This window comes from Loxodonta africana, chromosome 9 (genome assembly GCF_030014295.1).
Source record: "Loxodonta africana isolate mLoxAfr1 chromosome 9, mLoxAfr1.hap2, whole genome shotgun sequence".
Classification (NCBI taxonomy): Eukaryota; Metazoa; Chordata; class Mammalia; order Proboscidea; family Elephantidae; genus Loxodonta; species Loxodonta africana.
The window spans coordinates 48,418,840-48,443,088 of NC_087350.1; the positions used below are offsets into that span (position 1 = coordinate 48,418,840).

Genomic DNA, 24,249 nt, shown 5'->3' on the forward strand with positions numbered 1-24,249 from the left:
GGATGTTCTCCAGGCAGGTAAAAATGAACAAGACCTCTTCCCCAAATCTTGCCAATTTGAGCAAGATTGAAATCAAACCTTCAAATTACTGAAAATAATAGTAATGTGACTCTAGGATGCTCATAACCCACAGATGCTCTTGGGAACTCAGGGGTCCTCCGTGATCTCCCAAGACCACCCCATCGGTTTCTAACAGCCTTGGTTAAGACTCTATGGTTACAATAAAAGAAACCCAGATAAGTGGCCTGAACAAAAAAAGGGAGGCATTTTAAGTGTATTGTAACAAGGTGTTTAAAAGGGACTCCTTTTGTCTCAGTTTTATTTCAGACTCTGAAGGCTAAGGACAAAATAATAGCTGCCAAGTATCCCACATTCTACAGCAAGGTGTAAGACCATCCACGCAAAACAGATGGCCTCAAACTGGGTCTACACCACTGTCGCAGGGAACTATTCAATAAATGTAGCTATTATCATTATTATTATTATTTAAGTATATTTTCCCAAATCCTCCAGCCCAAGAATTCTTGATTTAAATTCCATGAAGCCCTTGCAATTGCATGCAACATTTTATATATATGTGCACGTGAACATTCTTCTGGGAGAAGGTCCATACCAAAACCAAACCCACGGCCGTCAAGTTGATGCCAACTCATAGTGACCCTATACCTTCATCAAAATCTAGAAACAGTAAAAACAAGGGCTTCAATGTAACCCTTACAATGTGATACCCAGCATGGAACATAACACTCCAGAAATTGACCTACTGTGGGCATTAAAAAAAAAAAAAAAATTGGGTCTACAGCATCAATTGATTGCCCACCTGTAGCCTGTGTAAGAAGTGCAGAAGAGAGACTGAGTGGCGGGATTAGCTGTCCCTACAATACATGCTCCCACCACCACCATAGGGAGGATGGATGTTCCCACTCCCCTTAAATCAAGTGAGAGGGACTTAAAGGTACTATTCCAAGAGCCTGGCATGGGCGAGCATCAGCACTACTGACTGAGTTTTATATCTCAAGTCTATGGCTGGTGGCAAAGAGCACTGAGAAATGGGACTGCACTGGAAACAAATGGCACGCCCAATGATGATGGGGGTGGGGGTGGGTAGTAGCGGGGAAAGGACACAGGTTTCCCAGGGGCCAAAGGGCTGCCTGGTGTGGCCTTGGGCCCTCTTACAGTCGTGGTGGGGAGGATGGGGGGAATTGTGCAGGAAGTCCAGAAGCCAAGAAGAGCGTCATAAGTGGTCAGCTGGAGAATAAGCATTATGCCATCAACAGAACTGAGTCACTGATGCCAGGAAGGGAAATTCTGGAGAAGCAGGAAAGAGAGAAAGAGACAGTGCACGTGCTTTGGACTTCTGTCACACCCACAGGGCACAAGTTCTAGATTACGACTGAACCAGCCACATAAGAGTGGCCTTCTACCCCTACTTCTCTCTCTTCCCTGTTCTAAGCCCAAGGGCCAGAAACCTCAGTGGACAAGTGGGGGAGGCAGTGAAACTGGCCAGGACCTAGTGAAAAAGCTGACCATGTGCCCTCCCCAACTCCAAGCTCCCAAGTTTGCAGGCTTTACATGGATGAGTTCAGACTTCTGATTACCACACTGGGCTGGTCTAGATTGTTAGAATGGACTATGCTTTTTAATTCCTAAGAACAGAAAGACTAATAGACCTGCTAAGTTTTCAGTCTTGATTAGGAAAAGAACTTGCTCATAGAGTAGACTTGAAAGGACACTGGGGGAAAAATGGAGTTGGTTCCTTCTTAACACCTGATTGAGTCCAGCTCATTTAATAATCTGACTACATTAGGAGACGAGGTATCTCCTAGAGTCCATGGGCAGGGATGTGACTGGGCCTCTGGAAAGCCAACAGGAAGCAAAGCAGCAACTTTCTCAGCTTCTCTCCCATTTCCATTCTTCTTCTTCCCTTTCCTGCAGGGTCTTTCTCTGTTTCTCATCATGCGTCCATCTGCAGATTGTTCTCTCTGCTTCTCCAGGCACACAGTGGTCCACAGTTTCTGAGCTTACATGTCCTCCTGGTTTGAGTGCCAGCAAAGATTTACAAGCATCTTTACATTCCAATTACAACTCCTTGGACAGGGGATCTGACCAGTGTGGGCCACTGTCTACCCCAATCCTATCAGCTATGGCCTTAGAGCAGAGCTAAGCAGCATAAATGCTGCTGCTGGGGTACAACATTGTGCACAAAGTGGGCGAGTGGGGGGGTTTCATGTTCCAAAAGGGGTCATGGGCTGGGCCTACATCCAAAAAGTGTCTAGATTGTAGTCGAACTGTTGGTGGTCCCCTATCTTTTCAGGGACCATATTTTGCCAGCTAGATAGATACTGTCTCATTACTCATTAGATTGGGTCCTATTCTCCAGCCTCTCCCTGCTGACCCTTATCCTAAACCAAAAAAGCATATCCAACTCTTCCAGGCCCAGTTGGGCCACTAAACATGCCATTTGGCCATAGTCAGATGGGCCTCTTTCTGGGTACACTTTGTTTCTCAACAGTCTCTTGATACAGGGAGCACAAGGTCTCCACTGCCTCAATAGACTCTTGATACAGGGAGCACAGGTCTCTACTGCTGGAGCCTGGAACTCTGACTCATTCTTCTTGGATGTATTTTGCTCCAGTTAATACTAATACCATCTACCACCTAGGGGTACTTCCCATATGCCAGGCACCATGCTAAAAACTTCACATGCATGTCTCTTTAAGTTCTCACAAAAACCGTATATGGAAAGGGCCACATAAACCAGAGACTACATCAGCCTCAGACCAGAAGAATTAGATGGTGCCCGGCTACAACAAACGACTGCTCTGACAGGGAACACAACAGAGAACCCCTGAGGGAGCAGGAGAACAGTGGGATGCAGACCCCAAATACTCATAAAAAGACCAGACTTAATGGTCTGACTGAGATTAGAAGGACCCCGGTGGTCATGGTCTCCAGACCTTCCGTTAGTGCAAGACAGGACCATTCCCAAAGCCAACTCTTCAGACAGGGATTGGACTTGACAACTGCATAGACAATGATACTGGTGAAGAGTGAGCTTCTTAGATCGAGTAGACACAAGAGGCTATGTTGACATCTCCTGTCTGGAGGGGACATGGGAGAGCAGCGCGGGTCAGAAGCTGGCCAAATGGACTAGAAAAGAGAGAGTGGAGGGAATCAGTGTACTGTCTCATTGCGGGGAGAGCAATTAGGAGTACATAGCAAGGTATGTATAAATTTTTGTATGAGAGACTGACTTGATTTGTAAACTTTTACTTAAAGCACAATAAAAATTAAAAAAAAAAAAACCGTATGTAGCAGGTTCTATAGTTACCCTCTCTTTCACATAATAGAAAACTGAGGCACAGAGATATGACTTGCCTGAGAGCATGCAGCTTGGGACACTCAGAATTTGAACTCAAGTCTACCTGATTCCCGAGCTCCTGCCACTAGAGTATTAATTGCTATACCCATGATGAAATAAAACCACTAAGCCTCCTATTTTACCCCATCATCACTCAGTAATACACTGAGAATCATGGTGGTATGGAGCCTCCTGCCCACAGGAAGCGGGTATGTCAGGAAACCAAGGCTGTTTGCTCGGTTTGTCTCAGAGCAGTGACCACAGAATAACAAGGGGCAGTGACGGAGAATACTTCATAGCTTCTTGGGGCTTCCCACCTTTTGCTAGGTCTGAAGTTCCAGGCCCTGACCCTTTCTCCTCTTCCCAAAGGTAGAGTTACTTGTCCTACAACCTACAGACTCAGCCCTACCTTTGGCCCTCAGAATATTCTGCTTGTGGCTGTCTAGCTGTCACCTTGTGCACCAGTTCTACCAGGTCCAAGCCCTGGAATGTATCATCTGGTAACCAAATCCCTGTAGTGGTGGCTCATTTTCCATCTCCAAGCCTTCATCCTCGGGCCAACTTACAGTAATCTCTCTCAGAACCCAGAGCCAGGCTCTGAAACAGCCGTAGTCTGGAATCTCACCCCTTGTGGACACAGTGCCTTCGTACCAACCATCATAGAGACATTCAAGAACCTTTGTTTCTCCTGATCTGAGGCATCCTGGGCCAGCACAGCCCAGACGTGGGGACCCAGACACAGATAATTCCTCCCATCTGTGCAGCCTTCCCAAAGTAGTTCCACATGTGCCACCTCCCGGGGAGGCAGACCATCTGCCTGTCCCATCCCCGGCCCACTGATGGCCACGATAGATCTGGCTCCGTGGGCTGATCAGGGGGTGCCCCTTCTTCCCTGCTGCACCGTGAGTATTTTCCTGAAGCTGAGGATGTCTCACAAAAGGAGGAGAGGGCTCTTTGGACAAAGGTGGGCAGCCCACATATCCCTTGACCCTTGGCAGAGCTGGGAGTGGCCCAGAGCCTGGAAGCGTAGCTAACATAGAGGGAATGGAATTAGAATTCCCATCTGAAACCAGGTGATGACAGAGGACCATGCCCTAGTCATCTCAAAGACGGCAAGGACTAAAAGCAGCATGTAGTCTCCTCAGCGCCTGGAAAGCCGACCAAGCCACAAGCAAGTGTGCCCAGGCATGAATTTAGGTCATCCACCTCTTCACAGGAACCCAACATCCAGGTAGCCTTTCCTCATCTCTCAGAGCAGCTCAGGATTGTGCCTGGGACACACAGAGAGGGTTTCAGGACAGATATTTAGGAAACCCTGCTGGGGTAGCGGTTAAGGTCAGCAGTTCAAATCCACCAGATGCTCCTGGGAAACTCTATGGGTCAGTCCTACTCTGTCCTATAGGGTCGCTGTGAGTCGGAATCGACTCAACAGCAACAGGTTTTTTTTTTTTTTTTTTGGTTATTTAGCAACCAGGCTGGGACAAAGAGCAGCTAAGCCGTGGGGTGAGAGGCATAGAAGCCTGGCTGACTACCCCAAGGCCTAGGAAAGCCCAAGGAACAAGTGCTTAAAGTAGAAAATCAGTTTCTTTGTCAAGAACACAAAAGCTGATGGGTAGAGAAACGTATATTTTTAAAGCAAGATACCATTTTTCACCTATCAGTTTAGAATAAATAAAAACTGGTTGGTAATATCCAGTATTGGTAAGAGTGGAGAAAGCAGGCACCCTCACACCCTGTTGGTGGAAGAGTAACTGCAACCTTTACAGAGGGCATTCTAGCAATGTCTATCAAAAACAAAGGTGCAAATCGTCTTTTGGCAATTCCACTTCTAGCAATCATGTTTCCCAAATACTCTCACAGAATGGCATCTGGGGTCTTAAACGCTAGTAAGCGGCCATCTAAGATGCATCAATTGGTCTCAACCCGCCTGGAGTAAAGGAGAATGAAGAACACCAAAGACACAAGGTAATTATCAGCCCAAGAGACAGAAAAGGCCACATAAATCAGAGACTACATCAGCCTCAGACCAGAAGAACTAGATGGTGCCTGGCTATAATCGATAAGTGTCCTGACAGGGAACACAACAGAGAACCCCTGCAGGAGGACAGCAGTGGGATGCAGACCTCAAATTCTTGTAAAAAAAAAAAACAACAGACTTAATGGTCTGACTGAGACTAGAAAGACCCCGGAGGTCATGGTCCCCAGACCTTCTGTTAGTCCAAGACAGGCACCATTCCCTAAGCCAACTCTTCAGACAGGGATTAGACTGGACTATAAGACAGAAAATGATAATGGTGAGGAGTGAGCTTCTTGGTTCAAGTAGACACATAAAACTGTGTGTGCAGCTCCTGTCTGGAGGGGAGATGAGAAGGCAGAGGGGGACAGAGGCTGACTGAATGGTCATGGAAATGGTGGAGAGGAGTGAGCTGTCTCATTAAGGGGAGAGCAACTAGGAGTATATATAGCAAGACGTATATAAATTTTTGCATGAGAGGCTGACTTGATTTGTAATCTTTCACTTAAAGCACAATAAAAATTAAAAAAAAAATACTCTCATAGGTGAGTGAAGATATATGTACAAGGATGCCCCCACTACACTATCTGTAAAAGTGAAAAGGTAGAAACAGCCTAAGTGTTCATCAGTTAGGGCATGGCCAAACTAACCTGCACACGTTCAGGCAACAGGGTGCTACAGAGCCGCTGGAAAAAATGAAGCAGCTCTACTGACTAAAATCTATGGCACTTTAAATGAAAAAAAAAAAAAAAAAACAAAAACGGTGCAAAACAATATGTATAAAATGTCCCCAATTTGGTTAATAAGTCCAATATGCTATATACACATACCCACATGCACATATATTTGTAAAACAAACCTGTTGCCGTCAAGTTGATTCCAACTCATAGCAACCCTATAGGACAGAGTAGAACTGCTCCACAGAGTTTCCAAGGAACGCCTGGTAGAGCTAACTGCCGACCTTTTGGTTAGCAGCCGTAGCACTTAATCACTACGCCACCAAGGTTTCCTATATTTGTACATGTAGATAAAAATATCCGGACACATACATATCAACGGTTAACCGTGGTTGCCTCTGAGGAACAGCAGAGGAAGAGTGGGATTTTCAGTTTGATACTTTATGTATCTCTTTTTAGTGTGAATCATTTCTACAAGCAATGTGTTACCTCTGTAATTTAAAAAAGTTTTTAGAAGAATGAGTGTGTGCTGAATGCCTCTCCTAAGCCCAGCCTTCTTGGGCGGCCACACAGAGATTTCCTCATTTCCCCTGTGCAGACATTTCTTGGACCTTTGAAGGCCTGGACACACTATACTCTAGAGCCCAATGTATACTCATCAGGAAACTGCAGCCTTTCCAAAGGCTTCTCAGACCCTAGTCAGCTTGTTCCCAGGCCCTTTCATCCTCACAAAGCTGCAAGGATTTATATCACCTTTCAAAGCTGCAACCATTCAGTCTATCCTATAGGATTTCTTCCCCTCAGAATTAGCTTCTAAGAGGTGCCCAGCACTTCCTGCTGACCTAGAGATCAATCTCAGTCTTCTGTGCATTGAGTTTCACAGCTGGTTTTACCTTAATACAGATTGGGCCACAAAGTAATAAGTGTGAGGTAGTGATAAAGGTTGTCAATTGTATTAGGTATCCATTACTGTGTGACCAATTACCCCAAAACTTAGCAGCTTACGACAACATTTATTATTTTGTAGTTTCTATGGATCACGAAATTTGGGTATGCCTTAGTTTGGTGCCTCTGGCTCCAAGTTTCTCAATGAAACTACTGTCAAGCTGTTGGCTGGGGCTGTGGTCTCATCTGAAGGTTCAACTTGGATAAAATTTGTTTCCAAACTCACATGGTTGTTGGCAGGTCTCTGCCCCTCACCATGTAGGACTGCCACACAATATGACAACTGGATTCCCCCAAGACAAGTGATCCAAGACAGCGAGAGACAGCAAGCACCCAACATTAGAAGCCACAGTCTATTTATAGTCTAATCCTGGAAATGACATCTCATAATTTCTTTTGTATTCTCTTTGTTAGAAATAAGTCAAAATGTCCTACCCATGCTCAAGCAGAAGGAATTACATAGGCCATGAATACCGGGGGTGGGAATCCTTGGGGGCCATCTTAGAGTCTATCTACCAGAGGAAATCTTTCAGATTCTCAGGGCCATTCCATTGTCATCCTAATTCCCTCCCCCTGAAATGGTACAAGAAAATGTCCCAATGGCCCCATGTTAGTCCTGAGAACTGAGGAATGCACAAGTCCTTACTCTACTCCTAACCCTTTTCTTCTTTGGGTCAGCTGACCCACAGGATAAAAACCTGTCAGAGGGGACATATGGCATTTTCTGAGGTTAATGATTGCAGCCCTGGGGTCAGGGTTTGAACAACAGTCTCACCACTTGTGTGTGACCTTTAATGTGAGTCTTGCTCAGCTTCTGCAGCTGTAAAACAAGTTAAAAATTCTGCAGCTGTAAAATAAGTTACAAAATGGTGCCTCCCTCAGAGGAAGGAGTGTTGGGGAGACTGAATGAGATAATGTGTACAAAGTGTTCAGTACAGTGTCTATCACATGGTAAAAGAATAAACGTGAGTTGTAATTATCATCACCGTTAGTTTCTAAGTAGAACTCTAAAGACAAAAGAAGTCACAGAGGAACAGTCGTCCTCAAGAGCATACAGATCCCTGCTATGAAAAAAAACACTTTTCTTGTACAAAATGGGCTTGCACTCTTACCTTCTTTTTTTTTGCGGTGGGTGGGGGGGAGAGATAAAACTCAATTCAGAGAAAAGCTGACTACAGGTCCTCCCTGTGCCCCAGAAGAGACAAACAGAGCAAGGCGCTCCAGCTCTAAGCAGCAAGCATGCAAGAAGCAAAATTTTCCCCCAAGTGCTCCTTTCTTGACCTCTATGTGTTTTTCTCCTACACTGTTTGTCTCCATGGAGACAGATATTTAAACAGAGGATACATAAGTTAAAGCTGGGTGGGACCTCAGCCGTGAGCGTAAGATCTTAAGTTAAACTTGGTATCTCCTTGGCATATGATGTTGGGTAAGTCATAAATCAACTTGCTGTTTCTTCATTCATAAAATGGGGATTTTAATAACATCCACTGGCTTTTTGTAATAACAGAGCAAGACTATGAAGTCCCAGAGAAATATGAATTTTTAAGTAACAAATCTGAGATTGCAAAAGTAAAGGCAAAATTCTCTTCTGGAAAGGAGAGATTTGAAATAATGCATAGTTACTTAAACCAAACCCAACCCACTGCCATGGAGACAATTCTGACTCATAGCGACCCTATAGGACAGGGTAGAACTACCCCATAGGGTTTCCAAGGCAGTAAATCTTTAGGGAAGCAGACTGCCACATCGTTCTCCCATTGAATGGCTCTGGTAGGTTCGAAATACCCTTCCAGTTAGCAGGCAAGCACTTTAATGACTGCACCACCAAGGCTGCTTAATGCTTAGCTAACCACTCTACAAAATAATGAAAAAGTTTCCTTCATTTTGAATGGAGTTGTAATGTTTGGGATTATTCTGTTGATTGAGAAGCATGTGGGAGACTAGGGTCAGAGAGCAGCTTTTTCTCTCTGTTTCCTGGGCCCAGACAGGTTTGGTTGTCCAGATTTGGAGCAGGGAAGCTTGATCAAAGGCTCTCTGGGGCAGCGTAGGCCCTGGTAGTGTATGGCTATCAGAGCAGAGAGGAGCAAGGGGTATGGCCCACGGCCTCTGGGAGCAGGAATATTGGAATCTAGGTTTCAGTTTTTCCTTGTGGCCCTGCCATCACTTATGTATTCCTAAGCTGTGCTTCCCCAGCTAAGGAAGGAGGAGCCTGGCTCCACATGGGTCCATCTGGAGAGGTCAGCTGGGACAGGCTGGACTGGAGGGAGGAATCAGAGGTTTGGGGCCAGGCAGCCAGCCGAGGCACCAAGCAACAAGATGGATCTGTGGAACAAATGAGTGTTCCTTGGGGACCCTTGGAAACACTTGGGGTGGAGAACTGGGGGAAAAAAACAAATGGATTTCCTGCAATAACACAGAATGGAATTTTCCCTTGATGGTGCAAACAGTTAAGCATTTGACTACTAGCCGAAAGGGTGGTGGTTCGAACCCATCCAGAGGCCTCAGAAGACAGGCCTGGTGATCTGCTTCTGAAAGGTCAAAGCCTTGAAAACCCTATAGAACAGTTCTACTCTGCATACATGGGGTCTCTGCAAGTCGGAATAGACGCCATGGCAACTAACAACAAGTAAAAGAAAGGATTACCCTTAACGCTGACAAACTTGGGGGTCGGGGTCATCATAGGATAACACTGTTACTAATGCTGGCCTGGGAGCCACTGAGCTGTGGTCCTAGGTGGCGGCCCCTACCAAAGTCTTTTAAAGTCATTCTAAACCAGGTCTTGGGAAGCAGAAGATTTGCCGGTGTCTTATCAGTTCAAAAAAAAAAAAAAAATTTTTTTTTTTTTTTTTATCAGTCCAGTCCCTCCTGCTCTCAAGAGGCCTAGATCAAGAGAGCATCTCTGCTTGCTCCTTCATCTCTGCTTTAAAGAGGCCCACAGCTCACATGCAAATACTGATTCTCAAAGCCAAAGTACAGGGAAATGCCACGTGTCTCCAAGGTATCAGGTAAATGCTCCATGACAACTGTTTTTAAGTCTTTCCAAAGCTCTGCTCTAAAATGTGCTGTTTTTAAAGAACTTCCCTTCTCCCTTTAGTAATTTCTAAAATACAGGGATTCACCATGAGTTTCTGCATGATCCCCTAACTGTTCTTCCCACCTCCAGCCTGACCTCTTCTAAGCCACTCGCCATGCTGCACCCAAGGTGACATCCATTAAATGCAAATCCAATCCTGTCATACCCTTGCTTATAACCCTTCCTAGTTCCCTTTTGCTCTCAGGTTGGGTCAGAGCCTTAGCTCCCAAGTCCCAGCATCTAGGACCTAAGTGATCTTGCCACTCCCTTCCGGTCCAGCTGCTTCTCATGCATCCTCCCCCTCATTCTCTACTTTCCAGCCAGTATTTCCAAAAAACATGTTTTTCCTCACGTCAGGGTTCTTACACAAGCAGTTGTCTTTGTCTGGAATGCTCACTCCCCCCACCTCCCACCCCATCCTGCCTATCTCTTCACCCAAATCAAACCAAATCAGCTGCTGTCTAGTTGATTCTGACTCACAGCGATCCTTATAGGACAGAGTAGAACTTCCCCATAGGGTTTCCGAGGCTGTAATCTTTACAGAAGCAGACAGCCACATCTTTCTCCCATGGAGCAGCTGGTGGCTTCAAACCACGGACCTCTTAGTTAGCAGCTGAGCATTTAACCACTGTACCACAGAGCTCCTTCTTCTTCACCCATTTGACTCTTATTCGTCCTTTAGGGCTCTGTTTCCCTCCAGAAAACCCTTCAGGGTTCCCACAGACTGGATTGGGTTTCTCTATATTTGCTCCTATAGTGATCAGTGCTAGTCTGTCAGCTCCATTAAGAACAGAGACAGTGCCTGACTAATCCATCACCTGGCCTAACAAAGCGCTTACTGAACATTTAATGACTGACAGTGAGAATACACAGAGGGCCCTGGCGTATGCTGCCCTCAGGCTCAGAGTAAGAGCTCTTCACTTACCTTGCTGTTCTGGGGCTTGGGGTGGGGGTGGTGGGGCAGGGATCTGAATAAACACACTCCAGTAACTGCTGCTTTTTCAAAGTCCTTTTTAATTTCCAATAGTTTAAACCTATTTGTTTTATACTAAAAAAACAAAAACAAAAAAACTTGCCTTTATTTTAAATTTCGAAGTGTACTTAAAAATAAAGGCTTACTTTAAAAAAAAAAAAAAAAAGAAGGGTTTGCTTATCTAAAGGAATAGCTCAGATTTAGAAATTTACTTCACCTATTAGAGGTCTTGATAAATTTATTAAGAATGTTCTCCTAATATTCAGAACCGTCAGAATATCTAATTTTTGTCCCTTGAGAGATCACAATTTTTCCACACTGCCTAAGGTTACTTTTAGAATCAGCTCTAAATCTTTTAAAATCCATCATATTCCAAATTTTATTTAGTTATTTCCTGGAGTGCATAATAGGTAAAAAAAAAAAAAAAAAAAAAACTAAACACCCCTAAATCAAGAAAGCTATTTAGAAATAAATGGTGTAACCATTCTTCACAGTTCTTTGCCTGCTTCTGTTTTTATTTCAATCTGAACTACGTAGTTACAAGGAGTTGCCATCAGATAAAATTAAACTACAAATAACTGACCTATTTCCCGCCATTATTTTCACACTTTGAAGTAATTTGGAAGAAACTTTTTGATACAAAAAGAGTCTTATTTTTTAAATGTAGTTAGTAAGGCTTTCCCTCAGTGTTTTTTAAATTATGTTTCACAAGGAGCTCAGTACGCCAAAGTGTAGCCAACTGCCTATAAAATCTGCAGCAAAAGGAACTGGAACACACCCCCACGTGGTTAGTAACAACTGCGAGAACTACGTGAGGGTGTCTTGACATGTAGTAAAAGACACACATGTTAATAGTCTCAGGAAGCCAATTAACACAGAACATTCCATGGAGATTTAAAAGAGTCATTATAAAAACAAAACCTATGTTTGCAAGTAGAAGCAAAAAGTGCTGAAACAGCACTAAAGGTCTCAGACGGTGGAAACAAGAAGCACTTGAAATACCAGAACCAAAAACTTGTTCCCAACAGGTTGATTCTGACTCGTATCAACCCTATAGGACAGAGTAGAACTGCCCCATAGGATTTCCAAGGAGCAGCTGGTACATTCGAACTGGCAGCCTTTTGGTTAGCAGCTGAACTCTTAATCATTGTGCCACCAGGACTCCAGACCTAAACTTCCTGCCCAAGAATCACTCTCCCCAACCCCAGGAGGGAGAAAGACCTACAGTGAGAACTTTGCCAGGGAAAAAGAAATGGTCAAGTCTCAGACATTTTTTCCTAGATTGTACTTTCCAGCAATTACGTAACTGTTTTCTCTCTAGATAAACAAATCCTTCCAGACAGGTTGAGTTTTCAAGAGGAATCTAGTATTGATTAACCATAACTGTATTTGGGCAGGTTCTGCCCATGGCAATCAGATGTGTAGGTAGGGCCCCCTGGCTGACATGAGGACAAATGGCTCCACTGAGCCTTAGAATGGGGTCTCACTTCATTCTTTTGAATGCAAATTGTGGGGCTCCCAGAGTGAACCCTTATGCACTATCCTGAGAGCAGACAGCACATAGGAGTCACCTCCTGTCCTTTCCCTCTGACCTATACATGTCAGGAGTCATTCTAAGACAAGTACCAGAAAATCAATCCAACTGGCTTAAGGAGAGAGGGAAATAATTGTAAGAATGATGGGACAGGAATATGGCAGTTGTTAAGCTGGTCTCAGTTAGAGTCAAAAGCAGAAGGCCTGTGCTAGAGAACAAATGTCTACACAGAGCCTGTCAGAAAGCACCTGACAGAAACAGGCAGCTAAGATGAGGTTGTCAAGGACAAGAAGGGCTACATCTGTCCAGAAACTCTGAGTGGCAACAGCCTGAGGCTGCATGTACAGTGCAAAGGTGGATTTGTCCTGTGGCCTGAGGACAGCCATCACAGTGACCCATGAGAGGCCTACAGTCAGCATCCTGAGGAGGGAACTCATCTTATGGGAGAGATCTGAGGTACATATGTTTGGCCTGAGGACAAGAAACATGGGTCAGGAAGTGGACATGATAATGGTCACTTTGCCCTCATCTGAGAACCCACTGAGTGAGATTTAAAAGAGTGTCACAAGAAAGAATAGAGACAATTCATCACACTTCATATAGTGACCCATGGAGGCTACCCGCAATTCATAAATGGCAGAAAACATACAGGCGGCAACCATAAGAGTATTCCTGGTGACCTAAACAGTGGAGGCACAGTGACAGGGGAGGGCAGTGTCAAGAGTTTAGGGCTTCACAACAGCCAAAAGGTGGAAACAACCCATGTGTCCATCAACAGATGAATGGATAAACAAAATGTAGTATATACATAAAATGGAATATTATTTAGCCATAAAGAGAAATGAAATTCTGAAACACATTATGACACGGACGAAGCCTGAAACAATTTTAAAAAGTTGCCGTTAAAGTGATTCAAATGCATGGCAACCCCATGGTGTGCCAGAATAGAACTGTGCTCCATAAGGTTTTCAATGGCTGATTTTTGGGATGCAGATTGCCAGGCCTTTCTTCCAAGGTACCTCTGGGTGGACTTGAACCTCCAACCTTTAGGTTAGCAGCTGCTAAAAGATAAATACTGAATAATCCCACTTATATGAAATACCTAGAATAGGCAAATGCATAGAGACAAAAGTTTATTTGTGATTACAGGGGCAGGTGGCAGGAGAAAACGGGGGAGGTTTTACTTAAGGGGTACTGAGTTTCTGTTAAGGATAATGAAAACAATTGGAAACACAGTGGTGATGGCTGCACAACATAGTGAACATAATATCAGTGAAGTGTACACATAAAAATGGTTGAAACGGCAAATATTTTGTCATATGGATTTTACTACAATAAAATAAACTTAAAAAAAAAAAAAGAAAGAAAGCTTAGGGCTTATAGCCAGACTATCTGGGCCAAGTCCTGGCTCTGTCATTTTCCAGTTATGTGACCCTAGGCAACCTCTCAGTCCTGCTTACTCACTGGGCTACTGTGAGCATTCAATGAGATGATGCATTACAACACTCAGCAAAGTCCCAGGTAGAGAGAAAGCAGACAATAAGTGACAGCTCTCTTGATCACTGTTATTAGAGAGAAGAGGCTATCCTTAACAATGCTGGAGCACCACGGTTAGCTGAACCCAGAGGCAGGGAGTGGACTAGGCTAGTCCTTACTCTAATAACATCAATCTCATCCCTCCATTGATTAGCCTTGGACAATGCAGGAATGGGCTTGGGAGCAGTGCGTATCAACATTCCCGCTATCTGTAGTTCTGAGATGCAGCTTTGACAGACACCAAGTAGAAAGACACTGTAGTTTACGGCTAGTCATAAGAAGAGAATAAGGAAACGATAAGGAAGCATGAAAGAAAGAAAAAAAAAAGCATAGAGTGATATTCAATTCAATAATATGGAATAAGACTAAGCAAATCAGTTAATCAACAAATGTAAAAGAATTATACTATCCCTGTAACAGGGCCCTGGCGGTGTAATGGTTAAGAATTTGGGTGCTAACCAAAAGGTCAGCAGTTGGAAGCCACCAGCCCTTCTTGGGAACCCTATGGGGCAGTTCTACTCTGTCCTATGGTGTTGCTGTGAGTCAGAATCGACTCGAAGACAACGGGTTTGGTTTTTGGTTTGGTCCTATTAATAGGCAAGATCTCAGACTGGATTCAAAAGCAAATTCCAACTAAATGCTGTTTGCAAGGATCATACCTAAAATAAAGCAACTTAAAAATATTAAAAGCTAAAATATAGTCAAAGATTCAAACAAATGCAAATAAAAAATAAAGAAACTGCAGAATTAATATTATACAAAGAAATAAAAGCAAATTAGACCAAGACCATTTTGTACATAACACTTCATAATGAATTTACGAATGTCATAAACTTCTTTGTTTTTGAAGTTATTTGAAATATGTCTTGTCAATTAATATACGATCAATTTCTATAAATGTTTAATGGATCCTGGAAACCAAAACCAAGCCAAATCCATTGCCGTTGAGTCAATTCTGACTCACAGCAACCCTACAGGACGGAGTAGAACTGCCACATAGGGTTTCCAAGGAGCAAATAGTGGATTCAAATTGCCAACCTTTTGGTTAGCAGCCATAGCTCTTAACCACTGAACCACCAGGGTTTTCTCACAGTGGTATTATTCATAATAACAAAAAAAATGGAAACAACTCAAATGTCCATCAATTTACGAATGAATAAAATGTGGTATGTCTATACAATGGAATCTTATCGAGAAACAAGAAGGACTGAAGTACTGATACATGCTACAACATGGATGAACCTTAAAAACATGATGCTAAGTGAAGCCAGTCACAAAGGACCATATATTGTATGATTCAATTTATATAAAATCTCCAGAAAATCTATGGAAACAGAAAGTAATTAGTGGTTGCCTGCAGCTGGCGGGGGTGACGGATGGTAACGGTTAGAGAGAAATGGAGAGTGACTGCTAATGGGTATGGGGTTTCTTTTTGGGGTGATAAAAATGTTATGAAATTGACTGTGGTGATGGTTGCACAGTTCTGTGAACATACTAAAAACCATTGAATTATACATTTTCAATGGATGAACTGTATGGCATACAAATGATATCTCAACACAGCTGTTAAAAAAAAAACCTCAAAGAACCCAAGCCCTTGAAAATTAAAGAAAGCTACCTTAAAAAATACTTGAATAAAAGAAAAACTGAATCCACAATTACAGAGTATTTAAAGAATATCACTGAGAACACTATTACATTCAAACATGTAAGGTGCAAAAAAGCAACAATTAGAGAAAATTTTATTACCTTAGCTGTTTTCTACACTAAAGTGGAAAGGATAATATATACACAAATGAATCAATAATTCAACTCAAGTAGTTAATAGAAATAACAAGACAACTTCAGAAAAACAGGAGAAAGCAATTATAAAAGACAAAAACAAATTCCGTATTTCATCAAATTTAAGATATCATCTATGATAAGATGCACCATTATTTATGTCTCGCTAAGAAAAACTGCTGCCAATCAATGTCTCAATGCTTTCTTATTATCAGTTGAAAGATTCGTCCCAATTCAGAGATGATAAAATATGGGAGGGGCGGAGGTGGGAAGTACATCATAAAATCGATGAAATATAGCAACAATAGACAAACCTCTGGCAAGGCAAATTAAAAAGGAAAGAGAAAACAAAAATGCAAAATATTTAGGAATACAAAAGCAAATACAATGATATATACATAAAAAATAGGGGGCTAAAATTTATGGAAATACTATATACAACTCTATGGTCAAAAATCAAACAAGAAAAAAACCTCTATGCTAATAACTGCAAAAACCTGGATCAAAAGGGTAATTTTCTACTAAAAAATAAACTTTCCAAATTGACTTCCAAAGTATTAGAAAATCTAAATAAATAATGCCCATGGAAGAAATTTTAAAAGTTGTCAAAGGTGCATCTCCAAAAAAATACACTGAGTCGCTGAAAATATTAGGGGTCACTTATATGAAACTTTAATTTCCTTTGCTATTAAAATTATTTTGACTAAGTTATTTTAGTCATAAAAACACAGAAACATTTCTTCAAAAAAATTAGCACAACCCTGAAACATAAACTACTTAGTATTTTTCACCTATCAAATTGGCAAAGATTAAAAAAAGAGAGGAAAACATGAAAACACTCAGTGTTTGTGCAAGTGGGAGAAAAGAGGCAATCTCATCCTCTTCTGATGAAACCATAAGTTGGTACAACCTCATTGGACAGCACTTTGAAAATATACATCAAAAGGCATATAATTTTGCATAAGTAATAAGTTATCACACTTCTAGGAATTTATCATAAAGTAATAATCATAACTATATAGATACATAAAGTGTTTGCAACACAGATGTTCATTGCAGCATTACAATGGCAAATGCTTAGAAGCCATTTAACGATCAATATTAGTGAGCAGATTCAACTATGACAAATCCATCTGATGAGTTTGAGTTACACTACAGCAATTCAGATAATGACGTTATATGTTCACAACTTGTTGTTGTTGGTTGCCAGTGGGTGGCGACCCTGTGTGTGCAGAGGAGAGCTGCTCCACAGGGTTGTCACGGCTGGACTTTTCAGGCGCACACTGCCAAGCCTAGTTTCCCAGGTGCCTCTGGGTGGGCCTGAACCACCGATCTTTTGGCTAGTAGTCCAGCACTTAACCAGCTGTGCTACCCAGGGACTTCAATGTTTACAATACAGTAAGAATGTATATTTTTATATGCACTAAAAGGAATGACAGGATATGGAGCAAAACAGTGATTATCTCTAGGTGGGATAACCCCAACTCCCCCCAAAAAACACTCCAGTCCATTCCAACTCACAGCGACCCTACAGGACAGAGTAGGACTGCCCCACAGGATTTCCAAGGAGTGTCTGGTAGATTCGAACTGTCGACCTTTTGGTTAGCAGTCGAAGTCTTAACCACTATACCACTGGGATTTCCAAGGTGGGATAATAAAGGATATTAATTTTCTTATCTTCCTAATCCCTTACAATGAACATGCATTAATTTCTAGTCAGAAAAATCAACAATCATTTTTATAATCTTGTTTTTACAATTCATATGAAGTATACTAATAACACCCAGAGAACCAGAACAGAGGGGTTTGGGCCTGGGTTCTCCAATTCAGGAGAATGCGGATGAGCCAGTAAGAGTCTTGTTACTGTAATTGTGACCCTCCTGGAGGCTTAGGATTCACAGGTCACCTATATAAGAGACAAAATGTCTTTTGTTTCAAAGACCTCATCAAGTTCCCATCTCTGGGAAGTATTAGCAGCCTGTTCCAGTCAAAGGAGCCAACCAATCGCCTCTTTATTCATGGCCCATGCTGCTTCCTTGCAATTTCTCAACAGAAACATTAAAAACATCTTGTTTGACACTGAGCAAATTTCTCAAAAAATAATAAGCCAGACAGACTCCTACCTAGATAGGGAATACTGGGAACCATCTTCAGGCTTCGAATATATTCCCGAGTCCTCTTGTAATTATCTTCTTTAGACATCAGGTAGTCCAATTTCTCAAAGGTGGTCTTGTCTTTTCGATTCAAAAGCTGGAGAGAGAAGAAGATACAGAGTAAGAAAATTAATATTACTTGTTATCCCAGCTGGTATGAGACAGAAGAAAAGTAAACCAGAAGAAGCTAAAGAAAAAGGATAACTGTGGAAGAAGGTTAAAAGGAAACATCCTATATGGCATGTCTATGGCATGCCAAATCCTGGGCACAACTAAAGGCTTTAAAAGGTCGTTTCATACAGAGACGAAACATTTCACAGCCTCAATTTTGTCATTTTCATAGAATTTCACACTTAAAGACATCCTCCAAAGACACCTAGTCCACTGTTATAAATGATGCCGGAATCCCCTGCACAGCACCTACCTCCGTGGTTGCACAGACTCGACAACAACAAAAAACTCATCCACGTGCTATTTCTCAGCTATGCTAGGTCTCTTCCCCCTGTCCACAGCTGCTGGCTCTCTCCTCAACAACTTTACTGTTGCTGAAGGCACTCAGGAAATTCCATGATTCACATGTGCATTTTGTGCACATAGCCAGCCCTCTCTCCAATCTAGGCTGTCTCTTCCAGATTCCCGGTAGTCTATGGCTATGTCATATTTACACCAGGGATGGTATTTTAATCAAAAAAAGCCAACCTCTTTTCCATATGCAGTCACATAAAGGGTGACTCAGTTAAGCAAACACAGGATGAGCAGGCACCCACAGCCCAGAGATGAGAGAAGCAAGATCCTTTTATGACTGAGATCTGTGGTATGTAAAGTGGTCACTAGGGAAGGGGAAGAACTAGACTCTCGAACTGCTTTTCAAGATATGATGCTAAGGAATCATGCTGTGGTGGTTCTGTGTGTCCCAGGACAAGGCCCAGCGCCAGAACATGGCAGCAAGTCTCCTTGAATAAAATGGCTTTGAGGAAAGGAATGTGGGCTGAGAGACCAGGCTTGATAGAAAGACGAAGGTCACTGAAGAAGGTCTGCATGTGGCACAGCATGTGGCTGATGTTGGGAGCTCCTCCAAGTCCACCTGCCAGGGCCCAGTGCTTCTCGGGGTTGAGATCAAAGGTTAAGTCTAGGAGTGAAAATGGAATGTTCTTGACCAAGTGTTGTGCACTGAGACCTCAATGGTCATTTCAAGGACCTGGACCAACAGACCTGCCATGTCCTTCAGACTGAGGCAGGCCTGTGTTCAACAGCCCATCATGCAGCAGAGAGAAGTGGAACAGTGACTTTTTGACACCAGGGAGGCAGGCCAGTTTTCCCTTTCATACTAAAGCAACCTCCCTGGGGTTCTTCAGTAGTTTGGGAAACTTCTTCTCTGACATTTTAATTATTGGGCAGCAGCTCACTGCATATGAGCAGCCATGGCTTATGGACTCCAGGGAGGAGAGGCAGAAGAATATGCTGAAAGGAAGGTTCCAGTACCTGAAGAAGTTGGAGAATAAAAAGCAAGCTTTTCTTTTTCCACTCAGCAATTCAGGACACATCAGGACGGTGATACGACACTTATGCTGGGGATGATGATTGCCTAACTGGCTCACCAATTTGAGGCTGTTACCCATCACATTAACAAATAGACAGGAAGTAACAATATCTTACACCTACTGTTTGTAAACTACCTCACATACAACTCCTCTTTACAAAGCCCAGGGATACAGATGACAGATGGAGCCAGGACTAGTGCCTTCATTTCAGGTTCATAAACAAAACGGTTAAGTGATTTGTCCAGGTCCTTTGGGAAACTTGACTTAATAGAGAAGACATCTATAATAAGGTGGTAAGTGAGTGAACAGGGACTGAGAACCTAGATAAACAGTAAATTAATTATGGGAGATGGAAATGTCTAGGAAAGCTATACAGAGAGGGGGTATGTGAAACGAGCAGTTAAAAGATGATAAATTTGCCAAACGAAAACTATATACCCAGATCAGAACCAGATACTCTAGTTGTGAACTGCCCCACTGCAAAGCTGAATAGGCCCCCAGTTCAGGAGGCCATTTCTTTATTAATAGAACCTAGAAACCTACTGACTTATTTGGCGGCCACCCCTATTCATCCAGTAGTCAGATAAATCCCAATGCCTTCCTCACATACCCTGTGGCTGACCCATGCTGGGCCTAGTGCTTGTACCACTGGGTCTCTGGACTCAGCTGGGGGACTGCCCATGGCCTCTACCACATTCAGCCTATCAGTCCAGCCTGCCAAATGCCTCTATCCATGGTACCACAGAGGTGATCTGCCTGTCATCTGTGTCCTGACGGGTGTGGCCAGGTCAACATGAGGTTAGACCCTTGCAGATTGACATAAAACCAACAATTGAGGTTTTTAGGCAGAATGAAACAACCAAAGGCTACATTTGCTGCTTTCCTAATTTTAAAACCAGTCTCCTCCAGGTCACAGCCCCCTTTGTTAATCTTGCCTTATCTGCATACTGCCTACCACCCCCTATCCTTTACATACACTCACGCACACGTTCAGAAGGAGTGGATCTGGATAACTTTTCTCATTTGCTCCATCCTGTGCCTACAAATGAGATTCAGAGCAGCATCAGAATTCTCAATAGCAACGCCCAGGATGCTAGAAAACAAAGGAGAAATACCTCCACAATTCTGATGGAAACGGATTTTCAATTTAGAATTCTACATCCAGCAAAACTATCAATCAAGCATAGAAGATAGAATAAAAATAATTTTAGTCATGAAAAAACTCAGAACATCTATTTCTTATACATGCTTATTTAAAAACTACTTGAAAATTCCTTCCAGAAAAATCAAGGAATAAACTGTGAGCAGAAAGACACTGGATACAGAAAATAGTGGATCCAAGATAGGAGTAGTAAAGGGAGGTTCTGGGATGACAGATGAGCAGCAGACCTTTTAAGAACAACCAATCTGACGTCAATAGATTATACATCTATAAAAAGTTGAATTGGCAAATGCTTGTTTTTGTTGTTGTTAGGTGACATTGAGCTGACTCCAACTCATGGCAGGCCTATGTACTACAAAATGAAACACTGCCCGGTCCTGCGCTATCCTTACAATCCTTGTTATGCTTGAGCTCACTGTTGCAGGCTCTGTGTCAATCCATCTTGTTGAGAGTCTTCCTTTTTTTTTTTTTTTTGCTGACCCTCTACTTTACCAAGTATGTCCTTCTCCAGGGACTGATCCCTCCTGATAACATGTCCAAAGTATGTGAGATGAAGTCTTGCCATTCTTGCTCCTAAGGAGCAAATTCAAGACAAATTTGTTTGTTCTTCTGGCAGTCCATGGTACATTCAGTATTGGTATATTCAATATTCTTCGCCAACACCATAATTCAAAGGCATCAACTCTTCTTCGGTCTTCGTTATTCATTGTCCAGCTTTCACATGCACATGAGGAGATTGAAACACCATACCTTGGTTCAGGCACACCTTAGTCTTCAAGGTGACATCTTTGCTCTTCAACACTTTAAAGAGGTCCTTTGCAGCAGATTTACTAGATGCAATGTGTATTTTGATTTCCTGACTGCTGCTTCCATGGGTGTTGATTGTGGATCCAAGTGAAACGAAATCCTGGACAACTTCAATCTTTTATCCATTTATCATGTTGTTGTTTATTGGTCCAGTTGTGAGGGTTTTTGTTTTATGTTGAGGTGTAACCCATATTAAAGGCTGTGATCTTTCATCTTCATCGGTAAGTGCTTCAAGTCCTCTTCACTTTCAGCAAGCAAGGTTGTGTCACCTGCATAACGCAGGTTATTAATGAGTCTTCCTCCAATCCTGATGTTCTGTTCTTATTCATACAGTCCAGCTTTTCTGATTATCTGCTCAGCGTATGGACTGAATAGATATGGTGGATACAACCCTGACGCACACCTTTCCTGACTTTAAACCACACGGTATCCCCCTGTTCTGTTCGAATGACTGCCTCTTGATCTATGTACAGGTTCCTCATGAGCACAATTAAGTGTCCTGGAATTCCCATTCTTCCCAATGTTATCCATAACTTATTATGATCCACACAAATGCCTTCGTGTAGTCGATAAAACACAGGTAAATACTTTTCTGGTATCCTCTGCTTTCAGCCAGGATCCATCTGACATCAGCAATGATATCCCTGGTTCCACATCCTCTTCTGAATCTGGCTTGAATTTCTGGTAGTTCCCTGTCCATATACTGCTGCAGCCATTTTTGAATGATTTCAGCAAAATTTTACTTGTGTGTGATATTAATGATATTGTTCAATAATTTCTGCATTTGGTTGGATCACCTTTCTTGGGAATAGGCATAAATACGGATCTATTCCAGTCAGTTGGCGAGGTAGTTGTCTTCCAAATTTCTTGGCACAGATGAGTGAGCACTTCCAGTGCTGGATCTGTTTGTACAACATCTCAATTGGTATTCCATCCATTCCTGGAGCCTTGTTTTTCGCCAATGCTTTCAGTGCAGCTTGGACTTCTTCTTTCAGTACCTTCCGTTCCTAATCATATGTTACCTCCTGAAATGGTTGAACGTCGACCAGTTCTTTTTGGTACAGTGATTCTGTGTATTACATTCATCTTCTTTTGATGCTTCCTGCACCGTTTAATATCTTCCCTATAGAATCCTTCAGTATTGCAACTCAAGGCTTGAATTTTTTCTTCAGTTCTTTCAGCTTGAGAAATGCCGAGCATGTTCTTCTCTTTTGGTTATCTATCTTCAGGTCTTTGCACATGTTGTTATAATAGTTCATTTTGTCTTCTCAAGCCTCTCTTTGGAATCTTCTGCTCAGCTCTTTTATTTCATCATTTCTTCCTTTTCTTTTAGTGATTTGATGTTCAAGAGCAAGTTTCAGAGTCTCTTCTGACATCCATTTTGTTCTTTTCTTTCTTTCCTGCCTTTTTAAGGATCTCTTCCTTTCTTCACGTATGATGGCCTTGATGTCATTCCACAACTTATCTGTTCTTCAGTCATTACTATTCAACACATCAAATCTATTCTTGAGATAGTCTCTAAATTCAGGTGGGATATCCTCAAGGCCATACTTTGCCTCTCATGCATTTGTTCTAATTTTCTTCAGTTTCAACTCAAACTTGCACATGAGCAACTGATGGCCTGTTCTGCAGCTGGCCCTGGCCTTGTTCTGAACTGATGATATTGAGCTTTTCCATCACCTCTTTCCACAGATGTAGTCAATTTGATTCCTATGTATTCCATTTGGCAAGGTCTATGTTTTTTTTTTTTTTTTTATGTGTATAGTCACCATTTACGTTGGTGAAAAAAGGTATCAGCAACAAAGAAGACATTGGTCTTACAAAATTCTATCATGTGATCTCTGGCATCATTTCTATCACCGAGGCCGTATTTCCCAACTACCGATCCTTCTTTATTTCCAACTTTCGTATTCCAATCACCAGTAATTATCAATGCATCAGGATTGCATGTACAATCAGTTTCAGACTGCAGAAGTTGGTAAAAATCTTCAGTTTCTTCATCTTTGGCCTTAGTGGTTGGTACGTAAATTTGAATAACAGTCGTATTAACTGGTCTTCCTTGTAAGCATATGGATATTAACCTATCACTGACAGCACTGTCCCTCAGGATAGATCTTGAAATGTTCTTTTTGATAATGAATGCAAGGCCATTCCTCTTCAAGCTGTCATTCCCAGCATAGTAGACCATATGATTGTCTGACTCAAAATGGCCAATACCAGTCCATTTCAGCTCACTAGTGCCTAGGATATCAATGTTTATACATTCCATTTCATTTTTGACAATTTCCAAGTTTCCTATGTTCAGACTTCATACAAATCTGCATGATATGTATTTTTACAACAACAAAAAGAAAGAAAGGAAGAAAGCAGCTGCTGAAGCTGCTTATGTAAAACCAAACACCTTATGGAATTTGGTTTCTTGGTTTGTAGGTTTAGGGTCATGGTTTCATGGGACATCCCAGTTAATTGGCCTAATATTATGATCAATGCTCTGTTCTATCTCCTAGTTTGCTGCATAGTGCCTGGGGTCTTAAAAGTTTGCAAGTGGCCATCCAAGGCATAACAATTGGTCTCCATTTACCTGGAGCAATGGAGGAAGGAGGAGTGTCAGGAAGAAAAGGAAGATATGAAATGTGTGGCTAATTGCCTCCATGAATAACTGCCTCCTTTGCCATGAGACTGGAAAACCTA

At 42.3% G+C, this 24,249-nt stretch overlaps 1 protein-coding gene across 11 annotated transcripts in view; it reads right to left on the reverse strand.

Moving 5' to 3' along the window:
• RALGPS1 (Ral GEF with PH domain and SH3 binding motif 1) overlaps positions 1-24,249 on the reverse strand; it is a 407,684-nt gene that overhangs the window by 202,131 nt on the left and 181,304 nt on the right. For all 11 annotated transcript variants that reach the window (XM_064291416.1, XM_064291415.1, XM_064291413.1 and 8 more), the window contains one exon: positions 18,019-18,145. In XM_064291416.1, the coding sequence (XP_064147486.1) occupies positions 18,019-18,145 (127 nt within the window). The remainder of the gene's footprint in view (positions 1-18,018; positions 18,146-24,249) is intronic.